The sequence below is a fragment of the Seriola aureovittata genome, chromosome 1 (genome assembly GCF_021018895.1).
Source record: "Seriola aureovittata isolate HTS-2021-v1 ecotype China chromosome 1, ASM2101889v1, whole genome shotgun sequence".
Lineage (NCBI taxonomy): Eukaryota > Metazoa > Chordata > Actinopteri > Carangiformes > Carangidae > Seriola > Seriola aureovittata.
In genome coordinates, this window is record NC_079364.1 from 22,347,804 (window position 1) to 22,366,158 (window position 18,355).

General features: G+C 40.9%; 1 protein-coding gene across 1 annotated transcript in view; it reads right to left on the reverse strand.

The window, feature by feature from the left end:
* Positions 1–43: 43 nt before the first annotated feature.
* The window catches only part of LOC130170739 (ras-specific guanine nucleotide-releasing factor 1-like), a 31,394-nt gene continuing 13,082 nt past the window's right edge, over positions 44–18,355 (reverse strand). The window contains exons 5-27 of the mRNA XM_056378331.1: positions 17,789–18,042; positions 17,601–17,680; positions 17,286–17,479; positions 16,268–16,377; positions 15,709–15,827; positions 15,248–15,408; positions 14,929–14,992; positions 13,635–13,777; positions 12,967–13,049; positions 11,978–12,226; positions 8,917–9,290; positions 8,434–8,550; positions 6,212–6,382; positions 5,471–5,577; positions 5,241–5,353; positions 4,638–4,698; positions 4,356–4,462; positions 4,103–4,187; positions 3,802–3,999; positions 3,193–3,272; positions 2,944–3,061; positions 2,671–2,739; positions 44–1,899 (exon numbers count right to left, since the gene is read on the reverse strand). Of these exons, the coding sequence (XP_056234306.1) occupies positions 1,807–1,899; positions 2,671–2,739; positions 2,944–3,061; positions 3,193–3,272; positions 3,802–3,999; positions 4,103–4,187; positions 4,356–4,462; positions 4,638–4,698; positions 5,241–5,353; positions 5,471–5,577; positions 6,212–6,382; positions 8,434–8,550; positions 8,917–9,290; positions 11,978–12,226; positions 12,967–13,049; positions 13,635–13,777; positions 14,929–14,992; positions 15,248–15,408; positions 15,709–15,827; positions 16,268–16,377; positions 17,286–17,479; positions 17,601–17,680; positions 17,789–18,042 (3,150 nt within the window). The 3' untranslated portion in view covers positions 44–1,806. The remainder of the gene's footprint in view (positions 1,900–2,670; positions 2,740–2,943; positions 3,062–3,192; positions 3,273–3,801; positions 4,000–4,102; positions 4,188–4,355; positions 4,463–4,637; positions 4,699–5,240; positions 5,354–5,470; positions 5,578–6,211; positions 6,383–8,433; positions 8,551–8,916; positions 9,291–11,977; positions 12,227–12,966; positions 13,050–13,634; positions 13,778–14,928; positions 14,993–15,247; positions 15,409–15,708; positions 15,828–16,267; positions 16,378–17,285; positions 17,480–17,600; positions 17,681–17,788; positions 18,043–18,355) is intronic.

Genomic DNA, 18,355 nt, shown 5'->3' on the forward strand with positions numbered 1-18,355 from the left:
TAATACAGTATAAACAAAAATTAAAAAAAAACATTTAGCAACCTTCAAGACACTTCTCCCCCTGAGAAAGAATAGATTTATTAACAAGAGGTAATCAGGAAAGAATACACTTTTATACAAAACTGGAAATACTACTCAAGCTGTTGAAATAGACTGAAATATAATTCTCATACCACTGGGTATTGCTCACTGCAAACATTTGATGTGCCTGTTAGAGGATAAAGATTCATGTGCAAGGGTGGGGTTTAAATACAGTACACATACTGCTCTAGATATAGATTTGATTTAAACACGTGAAAGTGGCACATGCCTGCCACTTAAGCTTTAGGTGTTGTTCTATACAAAGCCTGTAAAAAATACATATAAATATTCCAAGAATAAGCACAATATTACTACTGTATAGTTCCTGCTAAAACATTGGAATAGACAGGATACAGAATGTGTTACACTTATAAGTTGTTTTCAACATTTGTTTTAAAGTATCATACACAGAAAAGTTATTACAGAGTTGAACGATCATAAGGATAACACATTTCAAGGGATATGTTTTTAACACATTGCACATTAGGAAATGCATCGGACTGCCTGTACATAATATTGTACACAGCAAATATTTCTGCTTCATTGGCAAATTGTAGAACAAAATAGTTTACATACTTTTGTGGTATATAATCCATTTCATGATTAAGGCAAAACCATAATGCACTGGCCAAAGAGGATTAACCATAAAAACTATGCTCTCACTGAGTGTAAAAGCTGGGAATTTAACTTCCTGAAGTGGCTCAATATTGGATACATCTGCTACATACACTGCCCGGTGCTTATACTGTATATACATCACGTTGCCCACCAGGGGAATAAGGTGATAATAAGCAAAAGCATAAAAACCCATCTCTCCACACTAATAACGTGTTCCAGGTCAGTCCCAATCAGCGGGTGTGTCAGTCTGACTCCGACACTTCTAAATGTCTTCATGTTTCAGTGGCTACATAAAACATCTGAGCACATGATTCAGCTTTAGCCACTGCAGCAGTCCCACTTTTCACCTCCTTTAGTTCTCTGAGTTAAAGCTCTAAGAAAATGTCTTAACTTCAAAACCTTAAAGTTCAAATCTTTAAGATTTTTCTGAGATCACACCCCATTCTTGATACTTTTTTCTGCAATAGCCATTCAATGTATTTACATTCAATAACTACCTCTCTGTATAGTAGTTTTAATTGTTAGTGGTTGAATTCAAATCAACCAGGACTGAACTCTTAAGGAGTACAACTTTACATGAACGATCATGCAGCGAGAGGATTAGCAGATTCATACTTGAGGACAAAGAGGCTGAAGAAATGGCTTCTGTACTAATAAGGCAGAATGTCTGTATGGGGGGTTTAAATAAAGTTTAGTTCTCTCTTGACTCTGACATCTGAGCAGAAAAGTGGGAGTTGATCGTGTTGTCAAATGTGACCGCCATCTCTCACGAATGACCATCTTTTTTACACTGCGTGTTCCCATTAGGATGTGACTAAATATCATGTCTATATACTCTCTCATCTGTTTATTCTGTGGCTGAAAATAACTTCATCATAAAATGGTATTTCAGACGATAAATAACATATAAATACTCTGTAACTATATAAATAAAACCTCTCTGGGCTTCTACTCAGTCTCTAATAACAATTATACACAACGAGTCCATTGGGGAGCACATACTAGAAGGGCACAGCCTATTGTGTCTAATACAAATAATAGTATATGTACATTATGATATATTGTTCCTGTACACTCCATATGAGGGCTGACAGAGAGAGATCCTCTTCAGGTTGAAGTTTTGGGTTCGATTCTCAGAGACGCTTCATACAGACTTTCCTCGTCGAGCACTGTACTACCGTCCAGTAAGTACTTTGCCACCTAAAGCAATAAAGACAACAATCATAGCAGTTTTTGGACGAGTCCTTGTTTTTTGCAGGCTTCTCATGTAGAATGGATATGTTGAATGAGAGCACGCACACCTACTTTTAGTGTAAATATATAACATTTAGCCCATGGGCATTCATTTATATTAGCCAACTGACCTATTAACCCTGTCTTACTTAAAAATTAGATTCTATTGCTTTGTGAATTTGCTTTTAATGAAAAATTTTGGTCAGCCCTGAGCCCAACTGAGCATGTGATTCGTTTCACAAAGGACAAGTCTGTTTGCCAAAAACTTGATCTTTATACAGTATGTTGGAATAAAGGCACCAGAGTTAAGAGTGTGCTCCTGTCCATTCTCTTGTTTTCTGCCTGCAAGTCATATCTCTCTAAAATAGCTTTGTTTCAATCAATTCAATTTTATTTTTATAGTGCCAAATCATAAAATATATTATTTCAAGGCACTTTACAGGTGATTGAGTATTTTTGCTCAGTTTTTATTTGGTTTGCAAACAGGACAGAAAAAAAACTTAAAATGAGGATATCTGCTGAAATCATATGAATAACTCGTAGTGTTGTTGTATGGAAGGGAAAAAAAGGTTTGCTACATATTGTTCATTATCATTCACTGATTAGTAATCACAGGTATACATTACACCCAGAAGCCTAGAATAAAGAGCGCACAATGTCATTGATTTTGTCATCTTAAACTTGAAATGCAAGTGTTTATTTTTACTAAGCTCTTGGAAATGTAAAATGTAATCTCACCTTTGGTTGATAATCGATTTTGTAGGCTGTTTGCTGAAACTGACGTATCTCTCTGATGATGTGAGATATCTGAAGAAAAATGAAAGGAAAATTATATAAAATTTAACCTTGCAGACAGTATCCTCAGCAAGTGCCATGGTCAGTAGACAATAAGCAAATGAACACAGATGCACAGGTTGCTGAAAAGTAACACAAATGAGAAACTAGACACAAACAAGAAACAGTAGAAGGTTTAATGTAACGTATGTACATCAGCACACAGGTGTTCCATACCATTCTCATCTTAGAGAAGTTGACCAGGTTGTCCTCTGTGTAGTTGGGTGTTCCCTCCTCGATGAAGGCCAGGTCCGTCAGGTACATTCCCAGGTAGGGAACACAGGGAGGGTCACAGCTGATGACACCAGACAGGTTAGAGGGAGACGGAAATTGTACAGATGCACACACAAAGAGCAATAAAAACAAAGAATTAATTAATTCCTGTGTGATCACGTTACAGGAAAGAGAAGAGCGTTGGAGACTCACTTCTTGAGAGCTTCTCTCAGGTTTTTGAACCGTCCCTCTGATGACACCAGCTTCTGTAACTTGTCGATCACAGTCTTTGTCTAGAGAACCGATCAAAGCAAAACTGTTACTGCCAGGAACCAGAAATATAGTTGAAATTTTTTGTTTACAAGAGTTGTATGATGATAACGTTATTCAAAATTATCATTAACAGCCTCTCTAAGAGCTTGTTCGCCTCCATTTATTTTGTTTCACTTGCAAAATGTTGTGTTTCATTTTTGATAGTTTAAAAGTTTGACATTTCCAAAATAGCTTAGCTTAGCATAAACACTGGAAGGAGGGGGAAAAAGCTAGCCTGGTATGAAAAGGTAAAAGTCTACCTGCCAGCCAAGCTAAAGCTCACTAATTGACAACGTGTTTCTCATTTGTTGATTCCGCAAAGAAAAATCAAAGTGTAAAAATGACATGTTGTGATTTTATGAGGAGTTACATGCTTGGAACTATTTCTTAGCCTGGAGCAGCGACAGGACGTTTAGGAAAACACTAAAGTTAAAACCTGAAAAATCTTCGACCCCTATCAAAAGTTGGTTAACTTCACAGCTGGAAGAACATGTCAGAAATGACTGATACCTGCTTGGAGACTTTGAGCCAGGTCTTCTTGAGGCGAAAGATGGAGCTGCGGTTGAGAGAGGATGTAATCTCTAGCACAGCGTTGTAGTTGTGGAGGCAGCGGCAGATGTCGGCCACTGCCACCCATTTCTCGATCACGGCCACACGCATGTTGACATCGTCCCACTGCAGGATCTCTGTGGCGATCCTGTTACTGATCTAACAAAAAAAGAGAAAAATACATAATGATAAAAATGTCTATCTATCTATCTATCTATCTATCTATCTATCTATCTATCTATCTATCAGTGTAAACACATACATCGTTGAAATGCTTGGTTGTTTTCATGATGTACGGAGTTCTCTCGTTCTTGTCATTCTTCATCCAGCCTTGACCAAAGAACTCCCTGTGGAAAAAAAAATGTTTTCAAATAATCAACAATGAAAAACACACCAACATTCACTGTGTACACTTCCCCTCTCCCTCCAACTATGTTTTTTATTTTATAGACTACGTGCCTGTGTGTGTGTGTGTGTGTGTGTGTGTGTGTGTGTGTGTGTGTGTGTGTACTCACTCGTAGGGGATGACCTTGAAGACCAGGTGGTCCAGCAGTGTGAGTTGCTCAGCTATCTCCAGGGCAGAGTGGCTCTCAAAAGGTTCAGTCTTACAGTCCTCCCTGGCCTGACACACACACACACACACACACACACACACACACACACACACACACACACACACACACAGAGAGTGAAAAGCATTATCACAACTAAAGCATAAATCATTTATAGGTAACACCAGTCATTTCAAGAAGAGGTTTTTTTTATACTGAAAAAAGCTTTTGTAATTTTTCCCTCACCATCTGTGTGATCTCTTCCAGGGTGACCTGGTTGTCTCCAGGGTCCTCCTGAGTTAGAGTCCTGCATACAAAATGACAAAAGTGCCATTATTTGACAGTATTGTCAAAAATCGCTGTGACCTAAATCCACATAAATGGATCTGACCCGATGAAAAGTGCTGAACTTCACACTGGGTATTTAGTTCTGGTTCTTTTCTTTTTTTTGGCTTCAGCTCCACAGTTTTATAATGTTTAGCAACAATGCTGACAGGTTAGTTAGTTTGCACACCATACTGGTTTTGCCAGGTCCAATGGACAAACCTGTTCTGTCTTCCCAAGTGGAACAGAATATACTTGTTGCTTAGAGGAAATAGTGAAAAGTTGCTACTTTCTGAAGCTCCACTGCCAGGGTCCGGGTGTATTTTGTGTAAGTCCACTGGGGCTTATATTTAGGCCGAGACCTGGGTTGATGTACTGTATCTCCAGTTTCTGTTTTTATCACAATGTCTGACTGTTGGCATCAGAGGTATTCTTGCAGAAACGTTTTTTTCTTGTGGGTGCTGACAAACAGACGTGCAATATATGACTGTATGTGCGATGAAGCGATGGTAACAGCAAACCAACCTGATAATGTTGGCAGCTGCCTTTCTTTCCTGTGTCAGGAGCTCTGGGTCATGCATCACCTCCTCCAGGAAACCAATTACCCGCATCTTCAGCTCTGTGTTCAGCTCAAAATCCTGAGGACCAGCACAGGAACAACAACAAGAACAGTGTCATTACAGAAGTGTTTTTCTTCTGGAAAGGCACAGAGGGAAAGAAACTAAGAAAGGGAAAGGAGGAAAGGTGAACTGTACCTGCGAGTGTTTGGAGACCCAGTGACGCAGCACGTTCAGGACTCTGTTTGTGGCAGCTCTTCTGATAACAAACTCTTTGTCCCCGTTCCTCTGGTCTGTCGGAAAACCTGGGACCAGTTTAACAAAATTACATTCAAACCGAATGTAACAAACATGAGATCATCATTATGTAAATGATTTCTCTTTAATGTTTTATTTTGCTTTCAGATTCAGAAAAAGAAGATATAACAATCTTCACGACCAGTGAAACATCATTCAAGAACTATAAATGTACATTTAGCCTAAGCTTCCCCCCTTAGCTTTTACTGCTTCTGTGCAGTAGACTTTAATCTTAAAGTACTTGAAGTGATACTGACAATGTAAGTAATGGGATTAGGAATGTGATGATGTGTGAATGTAAATGAAGGAAGCACTCATTGTAAAGTTTGTAATTTGTCTGAGCCCCCCCTGGTGGTCATGAGACAATTGCTTTGGAGCAAAAATGATATGATCTATAGTATGTGTCACAATCTAAATGTCTATTTCTCCCAGAAGTGAGGCTAGATAAGTCAACCAGATATTACATTCACAGTCGTGTTAACTCATCAATGTGTGTTTGGAGGCAACACATTGTAACAGATTTTCGTCACCGTTTCTGTGATCAGATTACAGTTCATTACAACACACACAGGAAACGTAAAGGTAGTCCTCAAGAAGCTTGTGTCATGGCCAACAGAAGCACCATGCCCTCATGTGACTGACCTGTGCTGGCGAGGGACATACGACGGTACTTCTCCTTGGTTGGCGTGCCCTCATTGGCACCAGCGGTGGCGATGGCGAAGGCCGAGGCAGCAGAAAGGGCACTGCGGTTATTGTCCAGTTCCCGGCAAGATGACACCACCATGCCGTTGTTGAAGGAAAACAGGGAAAACTCTACAAGGAGGGAAACAAACACAGATGTAAAGTTAAACCCCTAATTAACTTTTCATTGTTGTTTTGATAAACTTTCACTACATTTAAAACAGTTCCTATTTTCTGAAGTAAACCATTATTACAATCCTTTCAGTGGGCATTTCTGAGCCTCTGTGGCGATTAAGGTGATTCGATTCCCTTTGTGAAGAGCTGTGGACATGTGTATAACCGAAATAAGTTGTTGACCAGGAGAGGGCAACAGAGAGCTAAAACAGACCCAGCACAGTGTGTCCTGCAGCTCGTGGCAGTGACGGTGTACACTCCACTGTGTCTGCCTCACTGCCTGCCTCCTTCGCTCCCCCCCTTTCTCCCTGCCTTCCTCCGTTCAGCCGGGGGCGGTATAGAAGAACACGCACATCGTTGCTAAGGTACAAGGTTTCCTTCCACCTACTCACACAAGGTACTGGCTTCCCTTGTATCCAGCACCGTGGGAAGAGAACACACTGGGGATGAATTGTGCTTGACTACCCACGGGGTGGATGCTCCCTCTCTGTGCAGTATGGGGAGGGCTTGGAGGCTGTGGGTGGTTTTTATCAAGACCTTATTTGGCTATAATTACACTTGTCGTTTTCTGAAAAAAGTTTGCTATAAGTCTGCTGTGGCTATATTTATTGAACTCTATGAATCTCAGCCTTTTAACACTTCTCACGTGCACAAGCTGACTGTGCAGTGTCCATCTTTTTTAGATCTGAGGCATGTTCGATGGTAAAAACACATTCTGTTGCCTTTGATATTGGTATAATGCAGAAACATGGCTTAGACCTAAAATTTGCAATTGTTTACACAGTTTTCCCTGCTAATAATTACAATTTATTATTTTTCCCAGTATTTGAAATGTTAATTGGAAGTATAAGATGACAGTGTGAAAAATGTGCAAAGTTGAATGTATTCGAGAAATATACATTTAGGGAAATACACTTATTTGCTTTCTTGGCAAGAGTTGGATGAGCACATTGGTACCACTCTCCTGTGTGTATGGTAAATATGAAGCTACCATCAGTAGTTAGTTAGCTTTGTTTAGCATAAAAACTGGAAACAATTGAAAAAAGCTAGCCTGGCTCTGTTGAAAACAAACAAACAAACACCGTCCATCTACCACCTCTTCATGTTCACAAATTAACAACTACTCCCTGGGCTTTCCCTGGTTGCCTGGCAACGTCATGTGATGATAAGACTTGACAGAATTGCTGCTCTGGACCAAAAAATAGTCCATATCATAACCGTCCATGAAAACACAATGTGTTGTTTTTACACTTTGTACTCATAAAACTAATAATGTGTAACTTTTATGACGTAATAATTAGTGAGATATAGACATGCTGGACAGAATTTATTACCTTCAGACAGAGCCAGACTAGCTGTTTCCACGTTCCCACTCTTTTTGCTAAGCTAAGCTAACCAGGTGCTGGCGGTGGCTTCATATTTACTGCACAGACATGAATATCAATCTTCTCATGTAACTCTCGGTAAGAAAGCATATAAGTGCATTTCCCAAAACTTTGAACTATTACTTCAAGCTGTTGACCCTTAAACAGTGAGGAAATATCCGGCCTAACCGGTAATCCAAAGGCCAGAATGGTGTTATTTCTCCTCCAAATCTGGTCAGTGCAGTTCAACTTGAAATTTGCACTTTTAAATTTTCGTGTCATTTCAGTGTAACTGCTCATTTCATATTATTTGGTTCAGTCACCCCTTGGTTAACCCTTAGAAATATTCAATGATGGATGTAGCATATTATTATTATTATTTATTTTTTTATTATTATTGATCTTATTTTATTATATTTTCATTCGCCAAAACACTCCGCTGGCAGTAGTTGGCAGGTCGCAGCCAACTATTACATTCTTGCCAAGTTACTTAATATTCTTGCCAACTAATTTGTTTTTTTAACTGGTGGGTTGGGATTCAAAGGTAGATCACAAGAGGTTCTAAACAAGTGTTCGACATACAGCATCTTTAAAGGCACAACTCTGGGTCACAACACAATGGCTGAGGATGGAGTCACACTGTACCAGAGTTTTTTGACTTGACGTTCTTAGGTGTTGACGGGGACTTTGGAGGAGACATTTCAGCTTCTGCCTCGTCACTCTGACTTGGGTCTTCATCGCATTCCTCTCTCACCGACAGATCTGGACAGAAAAAAAAGGTTTCAAAATCAAGAAGACAGAGAGCAAAGGAAATGTGTGACAAAGAAATGTGAGGACATAACCACTGGGTTAGGGGTTTGGGAGTTGATAATGGCAAGGTTGGGACAGAGAAGAAAACAAAAGGTCTAGACAAAAACTGAGGAAACTACAAAGCCCATGAACAATTTTTTCCTTTATGCCCTTTATATAACCAAAATATACATCAGCACCGCTTCACAAGCGCAATGGAATACAGAGGATACATACAGTAGCAGATATGAGCATGACAGTGGAACTTGTAAAGCTGCTGCCACAGTACACGAGAACCTCATTAAAACTGAGCAAAATCCCTTGGACAGTGATTCTGACCTTGCTTGTTGGGGACAGACTCGTCAGCCTTGCCTTCGGCTTTGGGCTCACCCTCGTCTGGGATTTTGCTGGCCATGCTGCTAGACACATAGAGCTTGTTGATGTCGAGGGTGGTCTTACTGAAGGGTGACATGGTGGAGTGCATGCTTGCATAGCCATTGGAAGAGCAGCTGAGTGCAGCCAGGTCCAGGGCTTTGCCCCCTGTGATGATGGGGATGTTGAGCGAAAGCTTGCGACGTCGGTTGGGCGAGGAAGTCTTGGTGATGGAGAGAGGAGGAGGGGAGGAGAACTTGCGGCTGGCACGCGGCGACGTGGGTGGCTCGCCGTAGAGGAGTTTGTTGTTCTGGCTGCTGGCAAAGAAAAGCTCCAAAGAACTGCAGGAAAGGAGAGAATCAAAGAGGAGAAAATGAAAGGACGCATGAAAAAGACAGAAGGATGAACATTAACAAGAGGAAGTTTCACTTCTAAAAAACAACACTTTGGGTGAATATTTCAGTGGCTTGAATAGGAGACAGTGGAAAGGGGAGAAATGGGGGTGCGTGGTGCTCTTGGTGTCTGCACACAGAAGCAGAGAGGGAACACATTAACCACAGGGCTCCTCTGGAGCTCTTGCCTCTTTTATTTAAGCTACATTGTTTAAGACAGCATCCTCCTTGCACTGAGAGCCACCCCCTCTGAAGGCCTATAAATAGCATGTCAAGTGACAGTGTGGGAGGCACGGGTGCTGCCAACAGCAACCAGCCCAGGGGAGGCCCACAGAGACACGGGGAGAGAGAAACAGAGTGAAAAGGGGAGCCAGATAGAGACTGCGAGGGAAAGTGGGAGAAAGACATAGAGGTGCAATGCAAAAAAAAAGCAGGGGCGATAACAGGGAGACAGAGAGGGAGGGGGCGAGAGAGGAGCAACATAGTGGATATGAATTCCACCACAGTGAAGGCTGCTGGCTGGGAGTGGGCGAATGGGAAGCCTCCAGCCCTGTATGGTGTTAGCTGCAGCCATGTTGGGTCTCCTCGCCTAAATACACAAAACAGTAAAAGAAAGGAGATGAGAGGAGAAAATATGAGGATGGGGGAAGGAAGAGGTAGGGTGGGTGGAGAAGAGAGGGATGGTGGTAAGGCAGGTAAGGATGAGGCAAAAAGAAAATAAGAAAGACAACGGACAAAAAGCAAACTGGAAAGTCAAGACAGGACACATTTATAGTGGGGAAGAGGAAAGACGAGAAGAGATAATTTAGCAGGAGAAACCAGAGAAGTAAGGGTTAGGAGGAGAGGAGATGAGAGGAGAGGAGATGAGAGGAGAGGACTGGAGAGGAGAGGAGAGGAGAGGAGAAGAGAGGGGAGGGGAGGGGAGGAGAGGAGAGGAGAGTCTGGGTGCAAAACACCACCATCAATATTTAATACCGTAGAGCCGCTGCAGATGATGGGAGAAAGGGAGAGGGAGAGAAAGGGAGGAAGGGAGGGAGGGAAGGAGGGAGAAGATGAGGAGAGAAGGAGAGGGTGGGGTCCTGCAGCAGAGTGAAGGGTTGCCATGGTGACAGTGCAGCGGAGAGAGGGATGGTCAGACTTGTGGAAAGAAAAATAAAAGCGAGAGAATGGAAAAGGGTAAAGAGAGGAAGGAGAAAGAAGAGGAGGGGTTAGGGAGAGGTGGGTGGATGCAGGACCCAATTAACTGTGATGGTGGACCGACGACGTGTCGGTGTGACCTCTCACTGCCTCCTCTCTGGTCCCTTCTCACCTGGACAAGATATGATAGCATGATGAGGTACTTACAGACAGTCCAAGTGAGCGCCAAGACAAATTCAAACACCAGGGAAGTCCCACCATTTCACTGCACCATTACAGCACTGTTGCTGCATTTTCAGCAGAAAACATGTGGAAATCTCAAACTTTGTTCCTTTTTCAGTTGTGACAAGCTGCAGGGACTGGGCTCGCAGAGAGACGCTCGGAGGAGTTTAATGTAACACAAGGATTTTTAGCTCTGCTGTGTAGCAGTGCTAATAAAGATTGTGCAGTGATGGACAAAATTATAAAAAAACATTTCATGAAAAAGGACTACAATAACTTTGAAAAAACTTAATCTCAATTGCAAACACTGCTACAGAGATGGACTAATACAACACAGGCTTGATCACATTTTAGATGGACTTGAAAAGTTAGTTGTCTGATGTTGGTTTGAAAAGACACACATCAAATACTGGCATTCAGAGTAATACGACCTGTCTTTGTAGCAGTGCTCGCCAGCACCAGTATTTTTTTATTTTGGGAAGTACCACTTGTTCGCTGTCTAGTTGAGAGTAGTTGAGAGTTAGATGTAGGGTGGTAACATTCTCGTATCCGTCCAGAAAATAGGCCATGGCTACAGCTACTAGCTGCCAGCTGCTTAGCATGATTTGTAACTTAATCTCAATTGAGACATCCAGCCTAGTTCGGTCTGAGGGTAAGTATTCTGCCTACAAGCATCTCTAAAACTCACTAATTATCGTATTATATTGTCTGTATATCTTGTTTACTTGTTAAGACAAGTTGTGGATTTAAGGTGTTTTAAGTGGCAGAACAATTTTGGGCCAGGTATTGTGATCTGCACAAGACTTGAGTGATCACCTTGAGTTTATTAGGCAACCAGAAGAGACTTTGGTTTTGGACGAGAGACATAAAATATAATGTACTAATTATGGTGAACGTTAGCGGCACCTGGCAAAGACCCAGTGTAGCTGTATCCGCCTGTCTCCAGTCTTTATGCTAAGCTAACTGTTTCCTAATTGTACTGTAGTTTCATATTTAACAGACAGATATAAGAGGGGTCTCTTTCTTCTCATGTAACTCTTGGCAAGAAGATAATACGCACATTTACCCAAAATGTTGGACTGCTCCTTTAAAGACATTCTTTTAATGAACTATAGTCTAGAGTGGTCAACTTCCCCACAGATCTGGAATTAAAACAAGGCATACTATGAAATATGCGGTAAAGCACACACATCACACACACACACAGGGACCACAGAAGTTCAATCTTCAAACTTTGGTAACCCTCTTGGAATCAACTCAGTCAGGGGATCACTCACCGTGCAGGGATAGCACTAATGGGCTTCTTGTAGATGGTGATGAGCTTGTCCAGCACTACGTCGGCGCTGGTGAAGACACGGTAAGAGTGGAGGAAGGTGTTCAGGAAGTCGATGGAGAGGAAGCGCAAGTCGGTCAGCCTCTCCAACAAGCGTTCCACGCTGGCGTAGCGGATTTGCAGCACCTTGCAGGAGTTCATCATCTTGCTGAAGCGAATGTCAACATCATCGCAGTACAAGCTGGTGTCTGACCTGCGTCGGAGGACAAGAGGGGTTAGGAATGTTACTCAAAGGGATTTGCCTTCCAGTACTTATGCAGCCAAGTGGTATGTAGATATTTTCTGGTCATGTGTAGCTTAGTGGCTAGAGCACAAACACTGACATGGGAAGGGGTTTGTTTCCCCTATAGGAAAAAATATTTAAAATATATATATTTTTTGCAGTTTTCTGACAGTAATTTGATGATTAATACATTTAAACCACAAGAATAAAAATGTGGAATATGCAAAACCTAAAAATGTTCCACAAAGTACAGTAGTTTTAGCCCTGCATAGGTCTCAGTAGGTTGTAAAGTCTGACCAAAAGTTGATCAGACTCCTAGTGAGACTCCATCATTCAGGGTCCCTTAGACCATGCAAAGGATTGTGTTTATTGTGTCAGAGTTGCCGTTGAGCTGAACTTGGGGGAGGGGGCTCTAAAATTTCTAGTGGTGGTTTTGTAATGTTTTTGCTCTTGTATTTCTATCTGTGTGAGGACTTGTTTAAAGGGCAGTTTAAAGTAAGGCTAAAGTTCAGGGTTAGGCATGTAGTTGTGATCGTCAAGGTTAGAGCCCAGGGAATAGGTTATGTGAAGTAGTATAGAGGTATATGTGTGAGTTAGGGAACATATATTCATGCATTTTTCATCCATTTGTCATGTATCTATGTAATGCTGATTCCATTCTCTGTGCATGTATAATGTATGTGCATTGCTGTGTGGCGTCCGTCTCTCACTTAATCATCTGTGGCACGGAGACTTTACTGTTTTCCTCGAAGGCGTTCATCATCAGACCATTGCAGCGGATGTTGTCAATGCACTGTAATAATGCAAACAAAGAGACAGAGAAAGGGCTGTGAGTATAAAAGCACAAGAGGGTGAGTGAGTTCACAAACCTGTGGATGATACATAAGTTAAGTTTCTATCCCTACAATCAGGTGCGATAAAGGCCATGAACCAAAGGGCTTTCCTCTTCTGATCCTTTAAATTATGTTCTGTCTCAAAATTCATCAGATCCAACGTGGAACCACGGAAACACGCTGAGGTAAAGATTAAAAATCTACTCAAGAAATATGTAAATAGCACAGTGTTTTCTCCATAATTGTTGATGCTGTATCTAACTTTCACTTCTACACTAACTGAACAAAAATATCTGTAGATTAACACAGAGTTTAGTCACTTTAAGTAAGTTTCAATGCTACCCTTCTATGCTTCCTCTCATGATATGGAGGAAGCATTCGATGTTTGTAGCCTCCAGTCTGAGCTCTGACTTTATGTGTGAAAGCCTCATCTAATGACTGCTGACATGCCAAAGTAAAATCTGCACCTCACAATCCTGCTGTGTGATTATTTGGAACATACTGTATTCAGTATTAAATACTTGAACACAGGTGAGGAGGCATACCTGGCTGATGTCACTCGTCCATGCTGACTTCTCCTGTCGGGATGAAGCCACCAGGATGACGGTGTAAGGCTGGACGTCTTTGGGCTCCACCATCACTTTAAAGTCCAGGTGCTCTGTGTCCTGGCCACTCCGCTCGCCTTTGGCTGCAAAGCATAAATTCAACAACCTTTATTTTAACAGGAGAGAATAAAATACAACGACAGATTACTCTATAAGACTCTTAAAAAAGAGGAATAAACAAGAAAATGTAGAAAATGAAAAGAAAATGTAGGCGTTAGCAAAGCTTAGTTACTTTTTCTATTCATGACTGTGTATTTCAAAGCTCTGTGAGGGCCAATCATAATTTTTTTTTTTTTTTTAATTGTAGTTAGTGACGGATTTTATATAGATTTGTACCATTTTACCATGAAAAATACCATTCTATCAGAATCTTTCCCTCACGACTTACAGTATAAGCTAAAAAAAAATAATTGTCGATCCATTTGTCGACCATTGCATGATGATCTATTGTGGTTATCTTGATTAAATCATGTGCAACTACCACCAGTCAACAATTATGAGTGTGACTATGTTGGTTCAATTTAATGGTGGTGAGTCAAGAGACAATATCGTTTGAGGAAAAAAAAGTTCACGTAAGCAGGATTATTTTTGAAGAATTGTCAGGTTTGCATCTAAAGGGCTCAAAGGAACAATCTGCTCAATCAGAGAATAATGTAACATGTTATTCATTTACAATTTTAACAAACTGTTTTATTGTAATTGCTCACTCTCTCCCTGCTACCCCATAACACAGCGGTTACTGTGGGAATGAAGGGAAAAAGGTAGAAAGGATGCAATTTCTTTATAAATTTCATCAGTGTGTTAGGGGGTGAAAATTCAGCCTCACACAACAAACACAAATTGCCTGTCTCAAAAATTAAAGTTGATGGGATGTGGGTAACATACTCTGTGTATATACATCACTTTATGCTTATTTAAAGATTCTGCTACCTTCATTAATTTTCAAGCAAGTAAGGGCAAATAATATCTTCTGCTCATCATGGAAGTTAGTATTGTGAAACTTCCGGACTGTATTAGATTAAAAACTGGCCCCACAGAAACACAGCATGTGCAGTTTTTATCCATCACTGACTGAAGTTGCTGCAAGTTTGTGTTTACTGAAGTGATGCAAGGTGATGTGAGGTGATCACTTGATGTTTAATCTACTTCTTCAGTACATATAAACTTGTACAGACAGTATTTGCAGTATGTTGAGAAAATATTTGAACAAACTGAACTGTACGTCATAACTTACACTCATCGTCTGTCCCCTCTGGCTCCTCCATCAGTGTGCAGTCTATGAGAGACACCACTCCATTCTGTGATAGGGGTGAAAGGTTGCACAGTCACATACAGCATGTTACCAGCTAATAGACAGTGGAGGTGTGTGTACAATTTTAACTTTTAATTTTTTAATTATTAATTTTTGAAAACATAATTGCTCTCTTAACTTAAATACCTCACAACTTTCATTGTTACCCTCATGGAAATGTAATTCCAAACTTCAAAATGATGCTAAAAGCTTTCTTTCTTTTTTTTTTTACCATGCCGTCTCAGTTACAATATTGCTGTACCTTAGTGATGTGAAGTTTTCCTCCAGAGCCTCGGGTACAGATGATGAGATGTTTGGAGAAGAGGAAACACTGTCTCTCGCCTTCCTTCTTCAGAGACAGAGAGCCCAGTCGGCCTCTTGTGATCTTCCCTTTCTCACTCATCGGCACCTGGATCAGAGAACCTGTGGAGTCATGCACACATATAAACACACATGAGGAAAAACACGCAATTTCCTCTCAGCTCTTCATAATGACCTTGACTTTGAGCTTGATGTTGTTGGTGTTGTTGATGTGTCCAACCTTCGAAAAACCTTTTGTGATGTGTCATTTAATCATTAGGTGACATTGTATCAGGTGTTGGCAGGTCAAAGTGCACAAAGTATTTACAAAGTTAGTGAGTGTGGGTAAACATTCAGATTCCTGTCTGTAATGTAATTGACAATGTAATTGTCATCTATTCACTGTCAGTGAAACAAACTTACCTTGCCTAACGAACGTCTGGCTGGTATCCAGCAACACTTCACAACCCTCCACAATCATCCGCTCAATAGCCAAGTTCTTCCTGATGTTCTCTGTCTCACTCACCTCGTCATGCATGATTCTGAAAGGACAAAAAACAATCATGGATCCAAGTACTTCACAGTTAAAGCTGTATTGACTGTCACTTTGGTCCATGATCACTTTACCTGATCTAAGAGGACTGATGACAAAATTGCTTTATGAATCTCATACAGTAGATATACCTGTGTCGTGTACATGCTTTCATAATATGTTCTTAATTGCAGGTGATTTAATTACAGTCAAACATACAATTTACTCGCCTATAGAGTTAGCTTGGAACAGTTTTGTAAACCAGAACAGAGAGTGTTTCTAACAACATGTTTAGTATCAGCACTCTCTGCCATTCAGACTGACACAGTGATATGATGAACAACAATGCAAAATTAATGTGAGTGTACAATGTAAGTCCTACAATCAAGCACACTGAGATGTAACATACAATACATTTTCAATTGCTTGACCGACTGACAGAGGATTTACCTGGAAAGTTCCTCCAGTTTTGACTTAGCGTAGTCCAAACTGTTTCTCTCCACATGCTCATGGGGTGTGTGAGCCAGCAACTCATGCAACGTCAGGATGTAACGAGGGATCTGAGAGACATAGAGGGAGTGTGACATGCTTAAAACCACTTTTTCTGTTAAAATGTAAACTTCAAACTTTGAAAAGTCAAAACATTCAAAGCTTTTTAGAAGCATTTGACTCTGATGTCCCTTGACTGGTAATTAGTTGGTCATGAGGCCTGTCTAGAATTTGCATGAAGGGCTGAAAGATCATCTCTGAAATCAATACAAATGTGTTGCATTAACTATAGCTTTGATGATCTCTTTTTAACAGTGAGCGACTAATACACTTGAAACTATGAAGTATTTCAATAAATATTCAATAAAACCTTAAATTTCCAACTTTTCACTTTGGAGTTGGGAAGTAAAAGTTGTAAAGATAATGATGTACTTTGGTGTTTAAATGTCACACCTGCTGCCCTCAGCCATGAATAGCAGTCAACATTTTATACTCAAATGCCATCTTCCTGAAACCATTGGTCCAGTTTAAATCAAACCAGAAGATGTGTCAAATATTGTCAGAATTTTGAAAGACCCTAAATCTAGCTGCTTAAATCACAGCAATTAATGGACACAACTATCCATTCAAATGAAGCTGGCTGGCCTAATGAGGTACTATTGTAAAGGTCCAACTCAAAAGTGATATGTCAGAAAACACTATGTGATTTTAAAGCATGGAGGTATGAGGCATTTTGGACCTGTGCAGTGTTTAAAGACATTACACTTGTTGGTTTAACTGTGATAAAATTCAAACTCAGATGTTTGAAACTTTGAACTGCCACCATTGTTGCATCAGATTTAAAAGAAAGCCCTGGATTTCTTTATGATACTGACATGAATCTTACTGTTAACATGCAGGCAAAACACATTAAGCACATTAAGATAATTACTTCAGCAAAGTTAACATAATGCTCAACACTGTATCCCAGGAATCTTACTTGAAACATTGGGTAAGTTAGGAAGGTCTCCAGTGTCCGCTCCTCACAGTCAGGCTTGGCCTCGTACTGCTTCAGCAGCTTGTCAAAGTCTCGGTTCTGCTTGCAGTGGGCCAGGATCTGCAGGCTGTATTGGTGGTTCCTCACAAACTCCTGGTAGATGTTCAGCATGGGCAGCAAGATGTCGAACAAGTCAGCTGTAAAGTGAAACAGAATATATATTTTTGGGGCCTATTTGGGTGAACTGATCCTTCAACAAATCCCAACAAAAACAAGGAACTGAATAGGTGACTGAGGGGTCATCTCTGTGTCTCTTACCCAGAACCAGTGTCGGCCAGCTGGCTATTCTGGCCTTCAGACCCTGGTAGAAGATTTGGTGGAGGAACATGATGGTCTCACTGATAAAACAAATAAGCAAAATAGCGGTCATGTGCTGCTGTTCATAACTGTAGGCAGCTCACTGTGACTGTCACACCACTATCACAACCAGTCTCACCACCAGCCACCTGTTAAGAAAGATGCTGCTGACATCATCATGGGTGATGGGTGGTTTCTTGGAGCTGGCGGCCATGCGGAGCGGCCGCAGGAAGTTGTTGACCAGGATGTGGAGTTGCTGGACGTATTCGGCCTCGGCCTCCAACATGCTAAACACCACCTGGTTCCTCTTCCTCATGCTCTCGGCATGGGGTGAACGAATGTAGTCCTGGATGATGGTCTTCCACTTCCTGCGGCAAATCCAACCTCGCAGGAAGCTCTGGACCTGTGATGAAAAAGTGTAGCATACAAGCTTACAAATTAACCTACATACATAAGGTTTGGAAAAATCTGATACTTTACTTGACCTACTATGATACCTAATTTTTGTATGACACTTATCATGTTTACAACTGATGTCATCATGTGATAATAAACAGAACTAGAAAATTCCAGGGAAATTTTGAGTGCCACGGGGGCTACTGCCGGGATGAGTACATGATTTATTTCCAGTGTTCAAAAGTCACCCTGATCATATTCTGCTTCTGAGAAATGTCTTGATATAAAAGACTCTGATATAAAACAATGTCACATCCCTC